General features: G+C 55.2%; 1 protein-coding gene across 1 annotated transcript in view; it reads right to left on the reverse strand.

The window, feature by feature from the left end:
* Positions 1-5,105: 5,105 nt before the first annotated feature.
* WWP2 (WW domain containing E3 ubiquitin protein ligase 2) overlaps positions 5,106-18,151 on the reverse strand; it is an 87,935-nt gene continuing 74,889 nt past the window's right edge. Inside the window, 13 exon segments of the mRNA XM_034788085.1 lie at positions 5,106-6,963; positions 7,231-7,303; positions 9,182-9,278; positions 9,925-10,029; positions 10,518-10,638; positions 11,339-11,479; positions 11,772-11,905; positions 13,394-13,553; positions 15,255-15,343; positions 15,493-15,564; positions 15,702-15,780; positions 16,232-16,360; positions 17,156-17,237. Coding sequence (XP_034643976.1) covers positions 6,864-6,963; positions 7,231-7,303; positions 9,182-9,278; positions 9,925-10,029; positions 10,518-10,638; positions 11,339-11,479; positions 11,772-11,905; positions 13,394-13,553; positions 15,255-15,343; positions 15,493-15,564; positions 15,702-15,780; positions 16,232-16,360; positions 17,156-17,237 — 1,382 coding nt within the window. The 3' untranslated portion in view covers positions 5,106-6,863.

Below are 18,151 nucleotides of genomic sequence, written 5' to 3' on the forward strand. Positions count from 1 at the left end.
TGGTACCATCTCCAAACCATCCCTAATAATCGAACCTCTCTGGGCCGGGCCATTTAAAGGCAACATTATTTTCCCTTTGGGTCTGAGGTTTTGCTATGGATCTTCCAGAGCAGGCAATTGGATTCGTTCTCCTCCCCGCCTACACCCACACTCCTTACTCTGGCTGTAAAGGGGTTCCTGCATGTGTGTACCATGAGGAGTCAGGAAGGGGTTAAACTAATAGCAAAAGGGGAGGGTAAAAAGTGGGAAGATGTGAAGTACAAAATGAATCAAGGAACCAAAGGGCATGGAGAGAAGAAATTATTGAATTGCCCATAGCCCAAGGCTAGAGGCCTGGGAAACAGGCCAGAGGGAGGGGACATTTATGGGCATCAGTTCACTCCAGTTGCTATGACTGGGCCTTTGTGGGATGATTCCCCGGGTGAGACGCTGGTGGGATTTTAAACTCAATGGCGAGAACCTGTTTGGGAAGGGTCAGAGCGGGTTGGGGAGGGGCACTCTGTCCAAAACGGCATTCGCGGTTTCCAAGTCACTGACCGCTCTGAAGAAAATGATCTTCAATAGTTATGGCTTAATGTCCTAACAGATAAAGCACAAGTTGGGGTATTAGTTGATGTCTGATGCAGACTACCATGTCACCCGAGGGAACAGGGTAACCGCCTCCCTTACACACCTATCTACGTGTACCAAAAAACCCTTCATGAGCGGGGGGAATTCGGTTTGAAAGACAGATGCTTCAGGTTTCATGCTGCCAGTACTAAAACAGCCTTCGAATGTCTAAACATTAGAGATGAAAATTTCCAAACTCCAAGAGTTTCAGCCAATACAGGGGAATTTTTTATTAAACTTGTACTAACAGATAAAGAAGAACTGATCGTGGAACTAAATGGTAGCTTAGGTACAAATGATTATGATTTGGTCACATTTATAATGTGCAAGGAGAATACAGTCTAGATCAGTAATATACCGGTATACACTTGGTGCTTTAATAGGGCCAATTTCACAAAGTTGAAAACAATTAAGAGCCCAATCAGCTGGAAGGAAGAACTTAATCAGAAAAATGTTAATAATAATTGGGAATCATTTAAGAACACACCTTACTAGATGCCCCAAAAAGCTACAATTGAGGAAGGCCGTGCTGGTTAAAAAAAGGAACCTGGTTGAGAGGGGAAGTGAAGGCTGCAGAAAAAAAAAATTAAAAATATCTACCAGATGGAAAAAAGGAGAAGTTGATTGATTTATATTCATTACTGATGTCAGGAATTGTCGAAAATTAATAAGGGAAGCCAAGGGACACAAGGAGAAATCAGTGGCCAGCAGAGTTAAGAACAAGAAGGAGTTTTTGAAATATGTTAGGAACAAAAAGAATCCAGACAACGGCATTGGTCCATTACTAGATGGAAATGATTGCATTATCAATAATAATGTAGTAAAGGTAGAGGAGTTCAGCTGTATTTGGGGGGAAAAACAGATGATGTGGTCTCATCATATGTTGATAACAATTGTTCCATTCCGCTAGTCTCTCTGGCAGATGTTAAACAAGCTACTGAAGTCAGACATTTTAAAATCAGCAGGTCCAGATAACTTGCATCCAAGAGTTTTAAAAGAGCTGGCCAATGAGCTCACTGGACTGTCAGTGTTGGTTTTCGATAAGTCTTGGACCCCAGGGAGGTTCCAGAAGACTGGAAGAAAACTGCTGTTGTACCAGTTTTTAAAAAGGGTAACCAGGATGACTTAGGTAATTACAAGCCTGTTAGTCTGACATCGATCCCAGGCAAAATAATGGAGCAGCTGATACAGGACTCAATTAATAAAGAAGTAAAGAATGGTAATGTCATTAATGCAAAGCCATGGCTTTATGGAAAATGGATCCTGTCAAACTAACTTTATATTTTCTGACAAGATTACAAATTTGATTGCTAAAGCTACTAATACGGACATAATATACTTAGACTTAAGCCAAGGCGTTTGGGTACCACAAAACATTTTGATTAAAAAACTAGAACAATATAAAATTACCATGGCACACATTCAATGGCATAAAAACTGGCTAACTGATAGGTCTCAAAATGTAACTGTAAACAGGAACTTGTCATTGGAGAAATGGTCTGAATTAAACAGGATAAAGTTTAACGAAGACAAATGCAAAGTGCTCCACTTAGGAAGAAAAAAATCAGTTTCACACATACAGAATGGGAAGAGACTGTCTAGGAAGGAGTATGGCAGAAAGGGATCTAGGGGTTATAGTGGACCTCAAGCTAAATATGAGTCAACAGTGTGATGCAGTTGCAAAAAAAGCAAACATGATTCTGGGATGTATTAACAGGTGTGTTGTGAGCAAGACACGAGAAGTCATTCTTCCACTCTACTCGGCTCTGGTTAGGCCTCAGCTGGAGTATTGTGTCCAGTTCTGGGCACCGCATTTCAAGGACATGATAGCAGTTTTCAGGTATCTAAAAGGGTGTCATAAGGAGGAGGGAGAAAACTTGTTCACCTTAGCCTCTAAGGATAGAACAAGAAGCAATGGGCTTAAACTGCAGCAAGGGAGGTCCAGGTTGGACATTAGGAAAAAGTTCCTAACTGTCAGGGTGGTTAAACACTGGAATAAATTGCCTAGGGAGGTTGTGGAATCTCCATCTCTGGAGATATTTAAGAGTAGGTTAGATAAATGTCTATCAGGGATGGTCTAGACAGTATTTGGTCCTGCCATGCAGGCAGGGGACTGGACTCAATGACCTCTCGAGGTCCCTTCCAGTCCTAGAATCTATGAATCTATGACTTGAGTGGGTGTTTCCCCAGTGGGGTCCTGCAGGGATTGGTTCTTGGCCCTGCGTTATTTAATATTCTTAACAATGACCTGGAAGAGAACAGAAAATCATCACTGATAAAGTCTGCAGATAACACAAGAACTGGAGTCACAGTAAATGATGAGACCACCAGTCACTGAGTCAGCGTAAACTGGGCGCAAGCAAACAATATGTTTTAATATGGCTAAATGTAAACATCTGGGAACAAAGAATGCAGGCCACACTTACAGGATGGGAGACTAGCCTGGGAAGCCGTGACTCTGAAAATGATTTGGGATTTGTGGTGGATAATTAACTGAACGTGAGCTGCCAGTGTGGCCAAAAGGGCTAATGCGATCCTGGGATGCATAAACAGGAATCTCAAGGAGAAGTCGAGAGGATATTTTACCTCTGTATTTGGCACTGGTGTAACCACAGCTGGAATCCTGTATCCAGTTCTGGTGCCCACAATTCAAGAAGGATGTTGATAAGTTGGAGAGGGTTCAGGGAAGATCCACAAGACTGATTAAAGGATTAGAACACCTGCCTTGTAGTGACAGACTCAAAGAGCTCAGTCTATTTAGCTTAACAAAGAGAAGCTTAAGGGGTGATTTGATTACAGTCCACAAATAACTACACAGGGAACAAATATTTAATAATGGGCTCTTCCATCTAGCGGCAAAAGGTATAGCACGATCCAATGGCTGGAAGTTGAAGCTAGACTAGAAATAAGGGGTACATTTTTAACGAGGAGAGTAATTACCATTAGCAAAATTTACCAAGGGTCGTGGTGGATGCTCCATCCCAGGCAATTTGTAAGTCAAGGTGGGCTCTTTTTCTAAAACCTTTGCTCTATGTGTTATTTGGGGGCAGGTCTCTGCCTGTTGATAGAGAAGGTCAGTCTGGCCTTGGACTCTATGAATGTCTGAAATTGGAACTTGTCCCTGGTCGTGCTCTGCAAAGGCCTGGCTGTGTTACACGGTCTGTATTTTTCCAGCTGCCTTGGAAGTCTCCTGCCCCAGACTGCAGTCACTGGGCGGGCATTTGGTGGCTGTGCCACAGGCCCCTGGGTGGTAGAGTTGCAAACAAACCATCTCATCTCTCTGGAATATAAAGAAGGCCGTGTACCACCTTCCCATCAATTACAGTCTTTCAGGAGCCATCAGCCTCACCTCCGGCGGGGGAGGAGCCACCCCACCCTGCTGCAACCACCATCCAAATACCAGCTCCAAACTGCCAACCATTCCTGGACTCCATCAAGTGTCTCACACAGCCCATCAGTGCCAGCTCTTGCTCCCAGGGAGCAGCAGGAGCTAGTGGACTTGGGGGGTGGGGAGACATTGGGGCACTGTTCACCTGCGGCTGCGGCAGCGTGTGGTCTAACTGTCCTTCTAGCCCCTGGGATGGGAGCCGCCTCACCCCGACACACAGGTGATGCCAGAACCACCTCCCCTCTCTGAGCAAGCCTGGCAGAGCAGCCTCCCTCACCCGCCCATCTTTGCTGGGGGTGCTCCCTTCATTCCAGACAGCCCCCCCCCGCCCTTCACCACGGCCCCTCCAGAACAGAGCAACTGCACATGCCAGGCAAGCGCCGAGTTCTGTTCCACCCAAGCAGTCCAGCTCCCAAAGCCTCCCTTTGCAGGCTAGCCCCTACTGGCTCCGGGCAGGGAGGGCACAGTGGAGCATGGCCAGCTGAGGATCAGGAGGTGGAGGATTTACAGCAGCACCTAGAGGTCCCACAGTACTAGGTGCTAGTAACAGTCCAGGCTGCTCCATCCAGTGCGACAGAGCAGCCCCCCCCCCCACCTCCGCTTCTCCACAAAGCCCCCGCCTAGCACTAGTTGGGATGGGTGCAGGCGCAATGGAGGCACTACCCAGAATGGCACTGGAAGAGTCCAGCTGTCCCTGAAGGCACTCCGGTCCCACGGTGATGAGGACAGAAGCTGCTGCTGGTGCCTGAATTCCCAATGCTGGGGCCACCAACATGTGCTGCATTTTTTAGATGTTTCCTTCCTACTTCCATGACTTTACACTGCATCCTGCATGCCCGAGGGGGCTGTGCTCTGCTCCTTGGGAGCATTCCCCCCGGACCCGGCTGCTCAGAGCGACGGGGACAGAACCAGGGTTAAATTCAGTTGGAGCTGTGCAGAGCAGAGCTCTGGCAAATATTTCCAACCCCCCTGGAGTTTTTAATAGCATCTTGGGGGTGGGGGGTGCTCTGGGAAATCCTCTGTAAGAATTTAAGCCCTGGACAGAACCTCTCTCTTCACAGGACTGTATTGATCTGCCACCTTCACAGAGTCACACACAACCCCCCAAGCAGCTGCTGATCGTTTATTGCACAAGAAATTGGCATCACTGAGGCAGGATGGTGCAGTACAAAACTATCAAGGTTACCGCTCCAAAGCTATTGCAATTTGTTGTATCCATAGACTTCATTATATACAGCTATGTACACAGATGCTCTCACACGCATGCGGGGCCCACCCCCCACGCACACACCAACACTTGGGCCATTGCTGTCCTCAAGCCTGGGAAGGGCGAACTCTCTGAGGCAGCAGCCTAGGCCGGCAGAGGCTGTAGAATAAGCTGGATGCTGCCCTCACTTACATCAGCGTAACTCCAAGGGCTTCTGCTCTCCACCGCGGTCTGGGACAGAAGAATCAGGCCAAGAGTTTCCACTTGAACCCACAGACGGAGCAAAGGCCACACGAGCTCTTCGCACATGGGCACTCAGCTGCCGGGCTCAGGGCAAGTCGGGAGGGGTCACTGCTTTGAAAAGCTCTCTGCTCGTTTCGGCGGCGAAAGAGCCCGTTTCGCAGCCCTCAGCTGCAGTCGCTGCAGGACCGGAGCGCGAGAGAACAGCGCGTTGTCTGTACAAAACACGAGCGGAGCCTCTAGAATCCTATTAAAGAGCATCACCACCACCTAGCAATACATTCCATTGAAATAGTTAAATAAAGAGCACGGGGGCCACACACACTCGCAAATCAAAGCACAGGCCTACGCCCCCATCTGCCTGCCTCGGGGCGGCCCTCCCCACTGGTCACTCCTTCGGGGCAGAGTTCCCAACCACATCCATCCTGTGCAGACACAACTGACAGGTAGGGGCGCCCCCCGCCCACTGGCTGGGAAGGAGCCGGCTGAAGGTCAGTGGGAGTTTTGCCATTGCCTCTGTTGGGGGCAGGACTGGGCTCATGGACGTCACTACCCAGCACCACCTGAGTAGGAGCTTTAGTTACTTTAATCGATACGCCAGGAAAAATAGACGTGAAAAACGACCCTTAAAAAGCAGTTCCCTGCTCGTTTGAATACTAAAAAGCTCTGTCCAGCGCTAGGCCCTGGCAGGGGCTTCCCCAGACAGAAGTGCCCACCCGGCCTTGCTGTCTCGGGCCGTTCCGAGCAGCCCCAATCCAAAGGGACGCAGGGCCACAGCTAAACGCTCTGTGCACTAACAAAGGAAAGACACCGCAGGAAATCACTGGGTTTGTTTGGAATTCTCTGCTTTCCATTCATTCAATGCCCGTTTTCCAGGTGGCAGAGGTAACGATTGCACACATTTCTTTGGTGCAAGGTGGCTCGGGGAGGGGGAGGTGTCTTCACTACTGCCCAGCCTTGGGGGGACACTGCCGTCTCTCAGGGTCCCTGCTGAAGGCCCAAAGACCCCAAGGTCTGGAGCTCAGACACTGGGCTGCAGTTGGATGGTGACTGGAACTTGTACAGGGTCCGGCCCCCAGGAGGGCACCACGTGGCAAGGGGCCAGTGATCCAGCCCCCTCCCAGCCATCCGCTTCGTTCCCCCTCAGTAGTGGCATATGGGCGGGCTCTTGTGTCCGTCTCCCCCCAACACCTTGGGCTCGCTTTGGAGGTGGGGGGGCAGCCCGTCTGCCATTGGGCTGCATTGGCACCAGCCTAACCCAGGAACAAGAGTGACAGACAAACTCCCAGGGAGGGCGGGAGGGAGACAGACAAACTGCTCTCTGCCTGCCCTGAGAGCGAGAGCACCCAGCGTGCAGCCTACTCCAGACGCTGCTCTGCCTGGGCCGGCCGAGGGGTGCCGGGGAAGGAGCAAGCGTCATTACTCCTGGCCAAAGCCTTCTGTCTCCTCAATGGCATACAGCAGCTTCTCCTTCAGCTGTTCATAGCTCTTGTAGGGAGGAAGATCCAGGCGGTTAAAGCTGGCGAGAAAACAAAGGCTGTCAATGCAGTGGCAATTCCCCCCTTCCCCCACCCCCATGCTCTCCTGAAGCAGGGGCATCTCCCTGCTCTCTCAGCCACGCTCTGGGGCTGCACTTTGAGATGCATAAGCTGGCCCCAGCACACGGAAGTTGTGGCCACATCCCCTGCAAAGCCCATGGTGGAGCTAGTTTGAGAGCAAGCAAGGGGTAGCCCCACATAGACTGCTTGGATTCACCCCCATCTGCTCCAAGAGGAATGAGACTCACCAGGTGTGACTCCGGGGCAGCCACGTCTCTTTGCCAACTTTATCGATGCAGAACTTCTGCGGACCATTACTGCCTGTCAGTCATGAACAGAACAACTCATTACATTACAGGAAAGGAAACACTGACAGCTGGAAAGAACACTTCACGTAACATCTAGCTAACCGGTGGAACTCACTGCTACAAGATCTCATTGAGGAAAGAGCTCAGTAGAGATTTATATGGGTAATAAGATTACCCACAGTAACACTAACTAGGATAAACATTTCCCTTATCAGGTAATATAACTCTTGTGCTCCAGGGCTGAAACCAATGTTACCAGCTTGGGATCAGGAAGAAATTTCCCCAATAGGTATGTTAGTGCATAAATGGCCACTAAGGGGTTTCTTCTACCTTCCTCTGAAGCAGCTGGTACTGGCCACTGACAGGATGCTGGACTAGACAGACCATTCATCTGGCATGCGATGGCAAAGCTGGGCTACTGGTGGCAGTCCGTTAGAGATCACCAAACCAGACTAGAAAGCAGGACTAACAGCTCTTTAAACAGCTACATATAATGTGCAGGAAGAAAAACTTATCATGGGGGATTTCAGTCTGAGGGACATATGCTGGAGGTCTGCTGTCATGTTGGAAATGTCCCTGGAGTTTCTAAAAATTATAGACAATTTTCTAACAAGAAATATTGCAGCCAGCTCAGGGTAATTCCATATAAGACCTCATTTTGATATCTGAAGATGAACTGATCACTGAATAAAAATTGTGGTTGTCTAGGTGAAACTGATCATGACGGATCACATTTGTTATGAGCAAACAGTATATAGTCCTGACCAGTAATGCATATACTTTGGACTGAAAGTTGAAAATCATTATGAGTAAAAATGATTAGGAAGAAAAATGTAAATAATTTAAACAAAACATGAAGGATAATTGGGAGTTGTCTAGGAAAACTAAACTAAATACCCAACAAAACACAATTTCACAATTACAAAGGAATGCTTCTTCAGTTAAAAAATATCCTGATTAATAAGAAAAGTAAAAACAGAACTAAAAAGAATATATAACGAATGGAAAAAGAAGAAAGTTAATAGTAATGACTATAAATGAACAGTGATGAAATGCAGACGATTGATAAGGGAGGCTAAAGGTATCAGTGAAAAAAATCTATGCCCAGTAGGTTTAAGGAATATTCACAGCTCCATGGAATATTCATAGCTTATAGTAATAATGGAATACTTTCTATTCCAACAGTAACAAGGGAGGATGTTAAATAGCAACAGCTAAAGTTAAACATTTTTAAACATGCAGGATCGGATAACTTCAATTCAAGAGTTTTAAAAACAATTGGCCAAGGAACTCTCTGAGCCACTGATGTTGATATTTAACAAATTTTGGAACACTGGGGAAATTCCAGGGGACTGGGAAAAAAGCTAATGGGACAGTATTTAATAAGGGAAAACAGGATAACCTGGGTAACTATACACTGACTAGGTTTACATCAATTCCACGAAAATAATGGAAAGGCTGATACAAGATGCAATCAGTAAAGAATTAAATGATGGTAGCATAATTAATGCCAAACAGCTGGTTTTATGGAAATTAGGTTTTGTCAAACAATACTGATCCCATTGTTTGATGAGATTACAGGTTTGGTTGACAAAGATAACTGTGTTGACAGATATCCGACTGCTGTAAGGCATTTGGCTTAAAATGTGAGTACAACATTTGGTTAAAAATGTGAGAGCTGGGGGGAATTCTGTCCCTTCTCTGTGCCCTACCTTACTTCCCTGCCTTTGTAAATGCTCTGAGCTGTACCACGAAAAGGCAAGTATAACAGTCATAACATTGCCCCCCTCTGCACCCCGCCCTTCCACACCACTGGACTATCATGAGCCTCTCTCTCCTTTATCCCCTCACCCCCTTCCTGTGCACCCTGGGGCAGCTGGGAAATAAATACCAATGAGCTCTGCGAATCCTCCAACTGGTAAGCGGCAGGTCCCTGTAACGAACTGTAAAAGCCGGATCCTCTTCTCATTGTCCATCTCCTTAATCACCTGCAACCAACAGAGTAGATGCAATGAGAGGGATTCTGCCATCACCTGTGTGCTTCTGGCTTCAGCAATGGTGCTTGGGATTGGGGGGCGGGGGGACAGCATTTCTCACTCCTGCCTCAGTGGCTCCTGTCCAGCTCCAACAGGAAACCAAACCGCAAAACACAGATCATCCCCCAGACACCGAGGCTGCAGGATCTAATCTATGCTCCACAGGGGTGCAGGATGGGAGTAGCGCCCAGCCTGAGAATCCTCTGGAGAGATGACTCCACGCCCGATCCTGAGTCTCCCGGACACAGGCTTTACCCACACTGCCCTGGCTGAGGACCAGTTTGCTCCCCTTCTGCTCACTGAGGAAAAGAGGCACCTGAATTGGGGCTGCTTTATTTCCAGCCTCTTTTGTCACCGTCTCCCATCCTGCCTCCCCCGAGAGCAGCAGCTATTGTTGGAAACAGGCTGACCACTAAGTGCTGCCTGCTGCCCTGAGCAACTCCGGAGCCGCTGCCAGCTGCGACCAAAGCCCTCGTGCTGAGGATGTGCTCGGTTTCATCTCATTCTGCCTGGAGGCTGGTGAGCAGTGGAGCGCGGCTGATCCTGCCTCCCAACCCCACTCCCTTCGGGACGGCTCCCAGGTGCCTTTCAGGCTCACCTGCCAGAACCACTGGATCTGCTTGCTGTTCTTGGTGTAGTGCCGGTAGATGGTGTTCTTCTGCCAGTCGCTCATGTCCATCTCCTGCATGCCGCAGAGCATCAGCTAGGGAACCAGGGGACAAGTCAGCAGCCAACCACAGACTCTCCCCCACCCGCACTCTAAGCGGGAGAACGGCTGGAGTGGCACATGCACCAGTTCCTCCAGGGTCAGACTAGGCAGTGGGGTTCCATTTCTGCCCGCGACCCAGGCACTGGAGAAGTCAGGGGCTCAGCAGGAAGTCTCCAGCTCGGTAGGGGCCAGCCCGGCAGTAGGTCACCTGCTCTACAGGCTCGACAACTTCCAGCAGGTGGCACGAGAGCTTGTGTCCGGATAATGCCCCCCTGCCAGGGCAGCATTTCAGGAGCAGAGTTAAATACAAACTGTATTTTCACTAGGCCCTGAGCCAGACTGGGGGGGGGGTTCTTGGCCATTAGCCGGCAGCCCCTCCTGCCCCAGCTGATGCTAGGACCTCTCTGCTGTGGGACAGCGAGCACCGATGCTTGGGACTCGCCCAGCCAGGGGCGCGGAGACCCAGCAGTTCGCTGACTCACCTCTAGCTCCTTCTCATCGAAGTACCGCAGCCACTCCAGCGGCGCCACCTCATTGAAGCCATCCAGGAAGGCCTTGGTCTGCTCCTCCACGCCCCGCGTGAACCTCCAGTCCGTCAGCAGCCTGCAAGGGCAGACGTGCAACCCGGGGCGCACCCCAGCCAAGCTCTCAGACATAGTACCCACAACCAACCCCCAGAGCCCTGCAGGATCCCGCCAGCCCTGCTGTCTGAACCTCTGATGTTCCCAGACAGCAGCAGGGCAAGTGCAGGGGAGAGGAGTTGGGCAAATTCTCAAGGTTCCTCCAAATCCTTTCTTGTGTGGTGTTCCTGCCTCCCAAAGCCCAGAGCGGTGGCTCTCTGAGGCCTGCCGGCAGAGGGCACTTTGGGAACAGAGACCTGCTGTCGTGGGTGCGCTGGCCACACCTGTCCACAAGGCTGGCCTGGCCACAGGGATGCACCAACTCGAACCGGGTTTGGGGGATTCTGCTGCTGCCTGGGCCCAACTCAGCACTGAACCAGCAGCACCCCGAGCTGTGGTGGGCAGGCAGCTGAGCGGCTGCAGCCGCAGGGCCTGGGGCAGAGGGAAATAAGAACCTCCCCCAATGCTCTACCTCCCCTCTCAAAGTGCTGGCAACCCCGCCCCACCCCCAGCGCCAGATCCTGACTGAGCGCTCAGGGCTGCAGTAGGGCCACCCAGCCCACAGCCCATCGCCTCCTGCCTGCTGCCCACGTCAAAGCCAAGTAGCGCTGGGAGCAGCCCCGTGCCCCCGAGCCCCATACTCCATGCCAAGGTGCGGGGAGAGCCCAGGCACTGGTACTCACATGATATACTCTTCCTTATTCTCTTCCGTCACCCGGATACTCTCCCCTCCTTCCTTCAGCTCATGTGTTGTCACCTTGCCCAGAATCTCCATGTCCTGGATGAAGTACAGCTCCAGGCCACACTCCTCCAGGCTGTTCTCCCTGGGGGAGAAGCGACAAAAGGAACATTAGCCTGGCTGCACCCAGCAAGGCGAGATCTGGCAGGATGGGGGCCGCAGCACTCCCTAAAGGTACCCTGGGGTCATGTGACCAAGCTGCATGCCTTGGTACGGCTGCGTGGAGATTTCACAGGCTCATGTGCCGGCGTTGGTGGGTTTGAACACCAGGCCCGAGGCAAGATCCTCAGCACATGGAGCCCTGGACTGTATGGGGACTTCGCCCCATCCCCCCTAGAGAAGCAGGGACCCTGGGCTGACAGGGGAGAGGCACTGACTTGATCCAGACGATGGAGTTGTAGAACTCAGGGTCGATGGATTCCAGGTCTTTCAGCGTGGGTCTCTTGTTAAGCATGCGTTTGTAGAAGGGGAGCGTGAAGCCAGTGTCAATGAATTTTCCATGATACAGCGCCTGCGCGGGAGAGAACACCCCGGTCATGGGCTCTGGGACCCAAAAGCGGCACCTGGGCCGGCGGAACGTAGCGACTAAAGCACCCGACACGGCTCCCCTTCCTCTCCCGCCCGGTGGCTGGGGGAGCTGCGTGCCGGGGGGACCCTGAGGCTAGCCAGTGAGCCAAGCGGGACCCGGAGCCTCCTGGGACCATGGAGCACAGCCAGCAAAGGGGACAGGTCCCAGAGGTCGCGACTAGGAGAACATGGCCCCTCATGACGACACTGGAGTCCTGCTTGCAGCGCCGGGAATGCAGAGCACCCAACGTCCCTCCCACCCCCAATTCCATGGCGTCTCCCTCTCCGTTTGCAGCTCTATTAAGAGCACTTGTTTAAACAGCCCTGCTGTGGCCGCCCTGGGTCCTGGCTTCCAGAAGCCTCAAGGCAAAGGCAGCCAAAAACAATGCAGACGCTTGTCTGGAGCAGCCCAGCGGTGATTAATAGTCGGGGAGTTTATGGGGATCCGGCTCTGCTCCGAGCAGGGCCGGGCGGCTGGGGGAGACCTGGGAAGAACATACCAGCTTCCTGAGCATGGCCCCATGGAGGGGCTGATCCCAGAGCCAGGGGACTCTGAGTCCCAGCCCCCGCCAGGCCCGAGCCCCAGGCCGTGGGGAGATGGGGCCGGGCTCAGGCCACCAGAGACAGGGGCAGTCGCTGGCGTTTGGGCAGCTGGAAAATCTCACATTGTTGGGGCTAAAAATAGCCCCCAAAGCTGCAGCTTCACTGGGACACTGGGGTGGCAGCCAAGGAGCTGGGCACATCCCCACAGTACAGCTGGGCGAGGCCCCGGGAACCGCCTCCGATACACAGACACCGCCCCCCCCCAACCCCCCCCCAAACACAGACCCCCCCCCCCCCCCACCCCCCCCCCCCCCTAACCCCCCCCCAACCCCCGACCCCCCCCCCCACCCTCCTCCAATAGACCTTCCCCCCTCCAGCCAGCCCGATGTGCCTCCTCTGATACATAGGCCCTACTCTCGCCCCACAATACACAGCCCCCCAGAGACATCCCGCTCCCCTCCACCCCAGACACAGACCCCTGAACTCCCCGCCCCCGCCCCACTCACAGTGCACCCTGACCCCCAAGCTGTTCCTAAGGCTGCGGAACTGGTGGAGCCCACAGTCCAGCCAAGCACACGGCTCCTCCCCGCCGAGTCCTGGCCTCTGGGATGGAGCCACCGTTGGTGCCATCTATGCCCTCCCCACTCCCCAAGTGGAGGCTGGGCCCCAGCTGCTCCTGCACACCCAACCCGGGCCAGCCTGCTTGCTGCTGGCTGGCCCTCCAAGGAGCTGGGCAGGCAGCTCCCCCTCTGGGGCCAAGGCTTGGAACATTTTCGGGTTTAAGTGGCCAATCCCAGCCCCTCCTCCCCACATGGCTTGCCGTGCTTGGGGCCAGGCCTGCTCTCCTCACTGAGTGGCCCCTTTCTCCGCCCGGCGCCGGGGCGCTCACCATGGCGATGAAGCGGCCGATGAAGCGGAAGTAGGTGAGGTGGTCGGGGTTGATGGAGGAGGCGGGGTTGATCTGCAGGCAGTAGTTGTTCTTCCCGGCGTATTCGAACAGGCAGTACATGGGGTTGAGCACCTCGTGGGACAAGAGGAAGAACCATTCCCTGTGGGACGAGAGACCAGAGCGCAGTGACGGGGGTGCTCGGCGCCCCCAAGAGGGCAGAGCTCAGCAGCTCCACTCCTGCTCTCCAGGCAGCAGGCCCCGGGCTCCGGGGGGCAGCTGGCAGGTGGGCCGGCCTACTGGCCCCTGCATACAAAAGCTTCACCTGGGGAAAGGGAGCAGCCCAGATGCCTTCGCTCAGCTCGCCCATGCCTTCTTCTGCAGCACACCCCATACACACTAGCCCGGCTCTGCTAGGCCCTTTCTGAAACAGCAGGGGGGTGAGGGGGGTCCCCACTATCCCAGGTCAGTCTCCACCCCAGAGGCAGCTGCATTTCAGCACTTCTACGTGTAGCCTGGGAAGCATTTTAGGAGACAGCAGCATGACAAAGGCTTGGAAAACATCCCAGTGAACGTGGGCCCTGGTGCGTCCAGCACTCACTGGCATCGGCCCTTGGCCTGGCAGGGGTGCCGGGGGCCCCAGGGAACGCCTGTCCTACATACACGTCCCCCTGCCCAGGTCTGCACACTCCCACCAGCCACACACACCTGCCTGCCTGTCCCCCACTCACTCACCCACTCACCACCCGCCCACACACAAACCCCACACGCCTGCTCACCCCGAGTGCACCCATATCCGCGCCCAGAGCACAGACAACCCCCCCAGGCCTGCCCGCACCCAGAGCACAGACACCCACCCCCGCCCAGGCCTGCCCGCGCCCAGAGCACACACACCCCTGTGCGCACGCCTGCACACACACCCCCACACACACCTGGCCACGCCCAGAGCACATGCACACATACGTGCACACGCCTGCGCACACACACCCAAGCCCAGTCCACACACACCTGCCTGCCCCCCGAGCACATACACACGCACACCCACATACCCCTGCCCGCGTCCAAAGCACACGCACATGTATGTGCCCTTCCTGTCTCCGCCCCCTCTCCCCTCATGAGCCTTGTCTCCCGTGGCTCCCGTGTAGGGAACACTGCCCCTTCCTGGCTCGTTAGCTCCGTGGAGAAGCACAGGAGAGGCACGTGGTCTTTGCCTTGGTACTCCCTAGCAGCTCAGGGAGACGAGTCGTCCTCCAACGCAGAGAGCGCCCGGTATCCTGTCCGTGGTTCTACCCTGTGGTAGAACAGCATGACGTAACCTACCATAGGGTAAAACCACTGGCAGGACACAGAGAGAGACAGAGCAGGAGCCCACGGACCAGAGACGGGAGCAGGGTCACGGTGGAGGAGGAGGAGTTGGGGTGTGACAGACACGAGGACACCAGGGAGCCGGGGAGGGGGGGGGAGGAAGAAGAGTTAGCACCAAGCCAAGCACCCAGGCAGAGGCCGGCTGGGGCCAGCAGCAACACAGACTCCTTCTCTGGCCGAACACTGCACCATGAGGCTTTCCTCAGAGCCCCAGGGGCGCAGGCAGAGCCCCCCCCACCGCAGCCCCAGGGGCGCAGGCAGAGCCCGGAGGGGGGCCCTCCTGCTCGGTTTTGTTACTGTGGTGCACACAGGATTCAGGCCATTTCTCATTCAAACCCAGCAGGACGTGCCCTGGGCTTCTCTGTCGCAGCAGGTGCTGAGCAGAGCCCTGGGAGAGGAACACGCGCCCGAGCTCTGCCCTGTGAAAGCCCCAAGCCTCTCCCTGGGCCCCATGAAGGGCATTCCCAGCAGGCTGCCCCGTTCGCTCAGCAGGACTCACCTCGCAATGCCGCCATAGTCCAGCCCCTCCTCGCCGCGCATGATGATGTACAGCCTGCGCCGCAGATCATAGGGCTTCATGTTCATAATCTACGAGGGGGAAGAGATGGGCCATGTCACCCACAGGGGCTGCCCTGATATCCAGGGCCAGCCCGGCTCCTGCATCCCTGGTGCCCTCTTACACGGCCCCCTTCAGAGAGCCGTGCTCTGCCTGTGGCCCTCCCTGCGCAGGGACTCACCTGCTGGAAGGAGTCCTCGAAGAGCGTCTGCCGGGAAACGCTGATCTTCACGTGGCTGGGCAGCGCGTTCGACTGGAACCAAAGACAGGGACTGGGCTCAGAGTCAGCACAGCTCTGCCCTCCCAGTGAGCCGCCGCGCCCTTTCCAGCCCCCAGCTTGGCTGAGCGAGAGGCTGTCCTGACCCCCGTGCCCCGCTCCCCAGTACTCACGTGACACAGGAAGCGGAACTGGTGATATTTCCAGCGAAAGCTTCGGTCGTAAGCCCCAGGGGAACCCCCCTGCTTATTCCTACAGGAGCAAACACATGGGCCTTGGCTGAGAACCTCCGGGAGCCGTGCCCCAGCCCCAGCCAGGAGAGCTCCCCCACAATACAGCAGCCACCACCTGCTCCGTGGCTTGGCCTGGCCAGCCGTTGCACAGCTGGGCACTGGGGGAACAGCAGCCCAGCGTGAGCGCGCCCAGCAGCCCAAGGGTATTGGGGAGGCAAAACCACCAGCCATTGACCCAGTGGCCCCAGGCCACGCTGCAGGTGCACAGGGTCCCGCACTAACAGCGGCACTTGGCATCTTCCCAGCGCCTCATGAGAGCCTCGCCCCTCCTGATGGGGGCAGTGGGAGTGGCCTACGGCTACAGAGCCAACCACAGGCAGAGCGGAGGACCCAGCTCCTAGCCCGGGCGTGAGCTGCCCGGCAGCACGTGGCAGTGACAGGAGATGGGGCCCTGGCAGGAAGCGCCTTACCCAGACTCAAAGCCGGGGCGGGGGTCTTTGAAGGTGGTGGTGCGAGTGTTGTGATCCACAAAGTAGCGCACCCCCTCGCTGGTGTATTTCATCTCCCAGCCAGGCGGCAAGGCCGGCTCCTGGATCATCCTGCCCGGCACAAGGAAAAGATTCCTGGACACGTGGCACACTGGGGGCAAGAGGGTCCCGTTCCCCTGGCATGGCCTGCTCCGGCACCCCCTAGGCTGGGAACAAGTGCAGCTCCTGGCCCCCAGCCCCTCACGCCGTGTGCCACTCCCCTAAGCCCCAGGAGTCTCCTTGTAGCTGCAGCTCTGTCCTGGCTCCCAGGAAGCCCTTCCATGCTGCAGGACTGGCGGGGACCTGGTTCAGCCCTGGGCCAGGAGCCCTGCACCATTTGACCTCAGCCCAGGAGACGGACTCCAGCTAACGCTGCACTCAGCCGTCTCCCAGGAGACGTGCCCAATGGGGAGCACAGCACAGCACCCCCAGCCACCGCAGGGACACCCCCAGGACTCGCTCTGGCTGCACTGGCCCAGCGTGGGGAGGGAACCCGAGCACAGAGCCATGCGGTAGGAGGGGGCAGGAACCTCACGGGGCCTACATGGAAGTGCCTCCTCCTGCCCAAACCAGCCCAGAGTGTTCCCCTTGCGTGGGGGCCTGGGCTGTGGCTGCCTCCTAGTCTGGGGCCTGGCAGATGGTCTCAGACAAGATTCCCAGGGGAAACCAGCGTGCCCCCACCCCTGCTTGGGCACTGCCTTGCTGCAGTTCCTGGCACTTGATGCCTTTACCACTGTGTCTGTTTGCAGGACTGCTCCGGAACCCTGTCCTGAGCTCTCAGACGTGGGGTTACCAGCACAAAGCTCTGTGGTGGTTAGGGGCCCACTCGCCAGAGCATGACCTAGCCAAGCAAAGGTGGCGCCCTACCCCTGCGTGCGAGGATCCTCCCACTGGGTGGTCCGCGTGTTGTGGTTCACGTAATACACTCGCCCGTTGTCCTGTCTCTTTTCTGAGGGAGAAAGAGGGAGAGAGAGTGTTACCCTGCCCCCTCCGGCCCATTCGCGCCACTCGCACGGCTCTGCGCTAGCCCAGGGGGAGCACGCGCTGGCCTCAAGCCTTTCAGGGAATGGCGACGCTGCAGTCAAGGATGTGGCTGCAGCGCATGTAGACAAACCTGATACCTACAGTGACAATGCAGCCACATGGCTGCAGTGTGGGCTAGCCATGCCCGAGACGACCAGGGTGCAGGTGGGCTGGTACAGCCGCACTGAGGCTAGCGAGGTCAGAGCTAGCAGGTACATCTCCACGCACTGCAATCACACCCGGGGCACAGTGCACACCAGACAGGCTGGAAGCTGAAAAGGCCTTTTGTAACTCTCAGCTCTCCAGGAGCTGGGGATCACCTGGGGCCAGTGCTTCTGGGGCCCCCGCTCCTTGCAAAGGGATGGCATTCCCCTGCCCCGCAGCCCGGCTCTAGGAAAAATCTTTGGTCTAAGGCTGGGGTAAATGGAGCATGAGAAGGAACAGCAGCAACTACTCACAACGTCCCGCAAAGCAGGGTCCCCGCCACGCTGCGCGGACTCTGGCACCTGTCACAGAGCTCAACACCCTGCGCACTCTGGGCCGGGCCGGGCCGGGCCAGGCCGGGGCACAGAGACGCAGAGATACAGGATGGGCAGCTTCTGGGAAGAGTGCTGTAACTAGCCTTGTCCTGCCACATGGGTGTGCACACGCCTCCCAGCCCCCGCTGCATGTGCCGCATACATCCCCTGCCCCCGCACCTGTATCCCTCCCCCCGGCCGCATGCACACCCCTCACACCCCTTCCCCTTCCCGCTGCATGAGCCACATACACACCCCTGCCCCCGCACCTGTATCCCTCCCCCCGGCCGCATGCACACCCCTCACACCCCTTCCCCTTCCC

The sequence above is a fragment of the Trachemys scripta genome, chromosome 13 (genome assembly GCF_013100865.1).
Source record: "Trachemys scripta elegans isolate TJP31775 chromosome 13, CAS_Tse_1.0, whole genome shotgun sequence".
Classification (NCBI taxonomy): Eukaryota; Metazoa; Chordata; order Testudines; family Emydidae; genus Trachemys; species Trachemys scripta.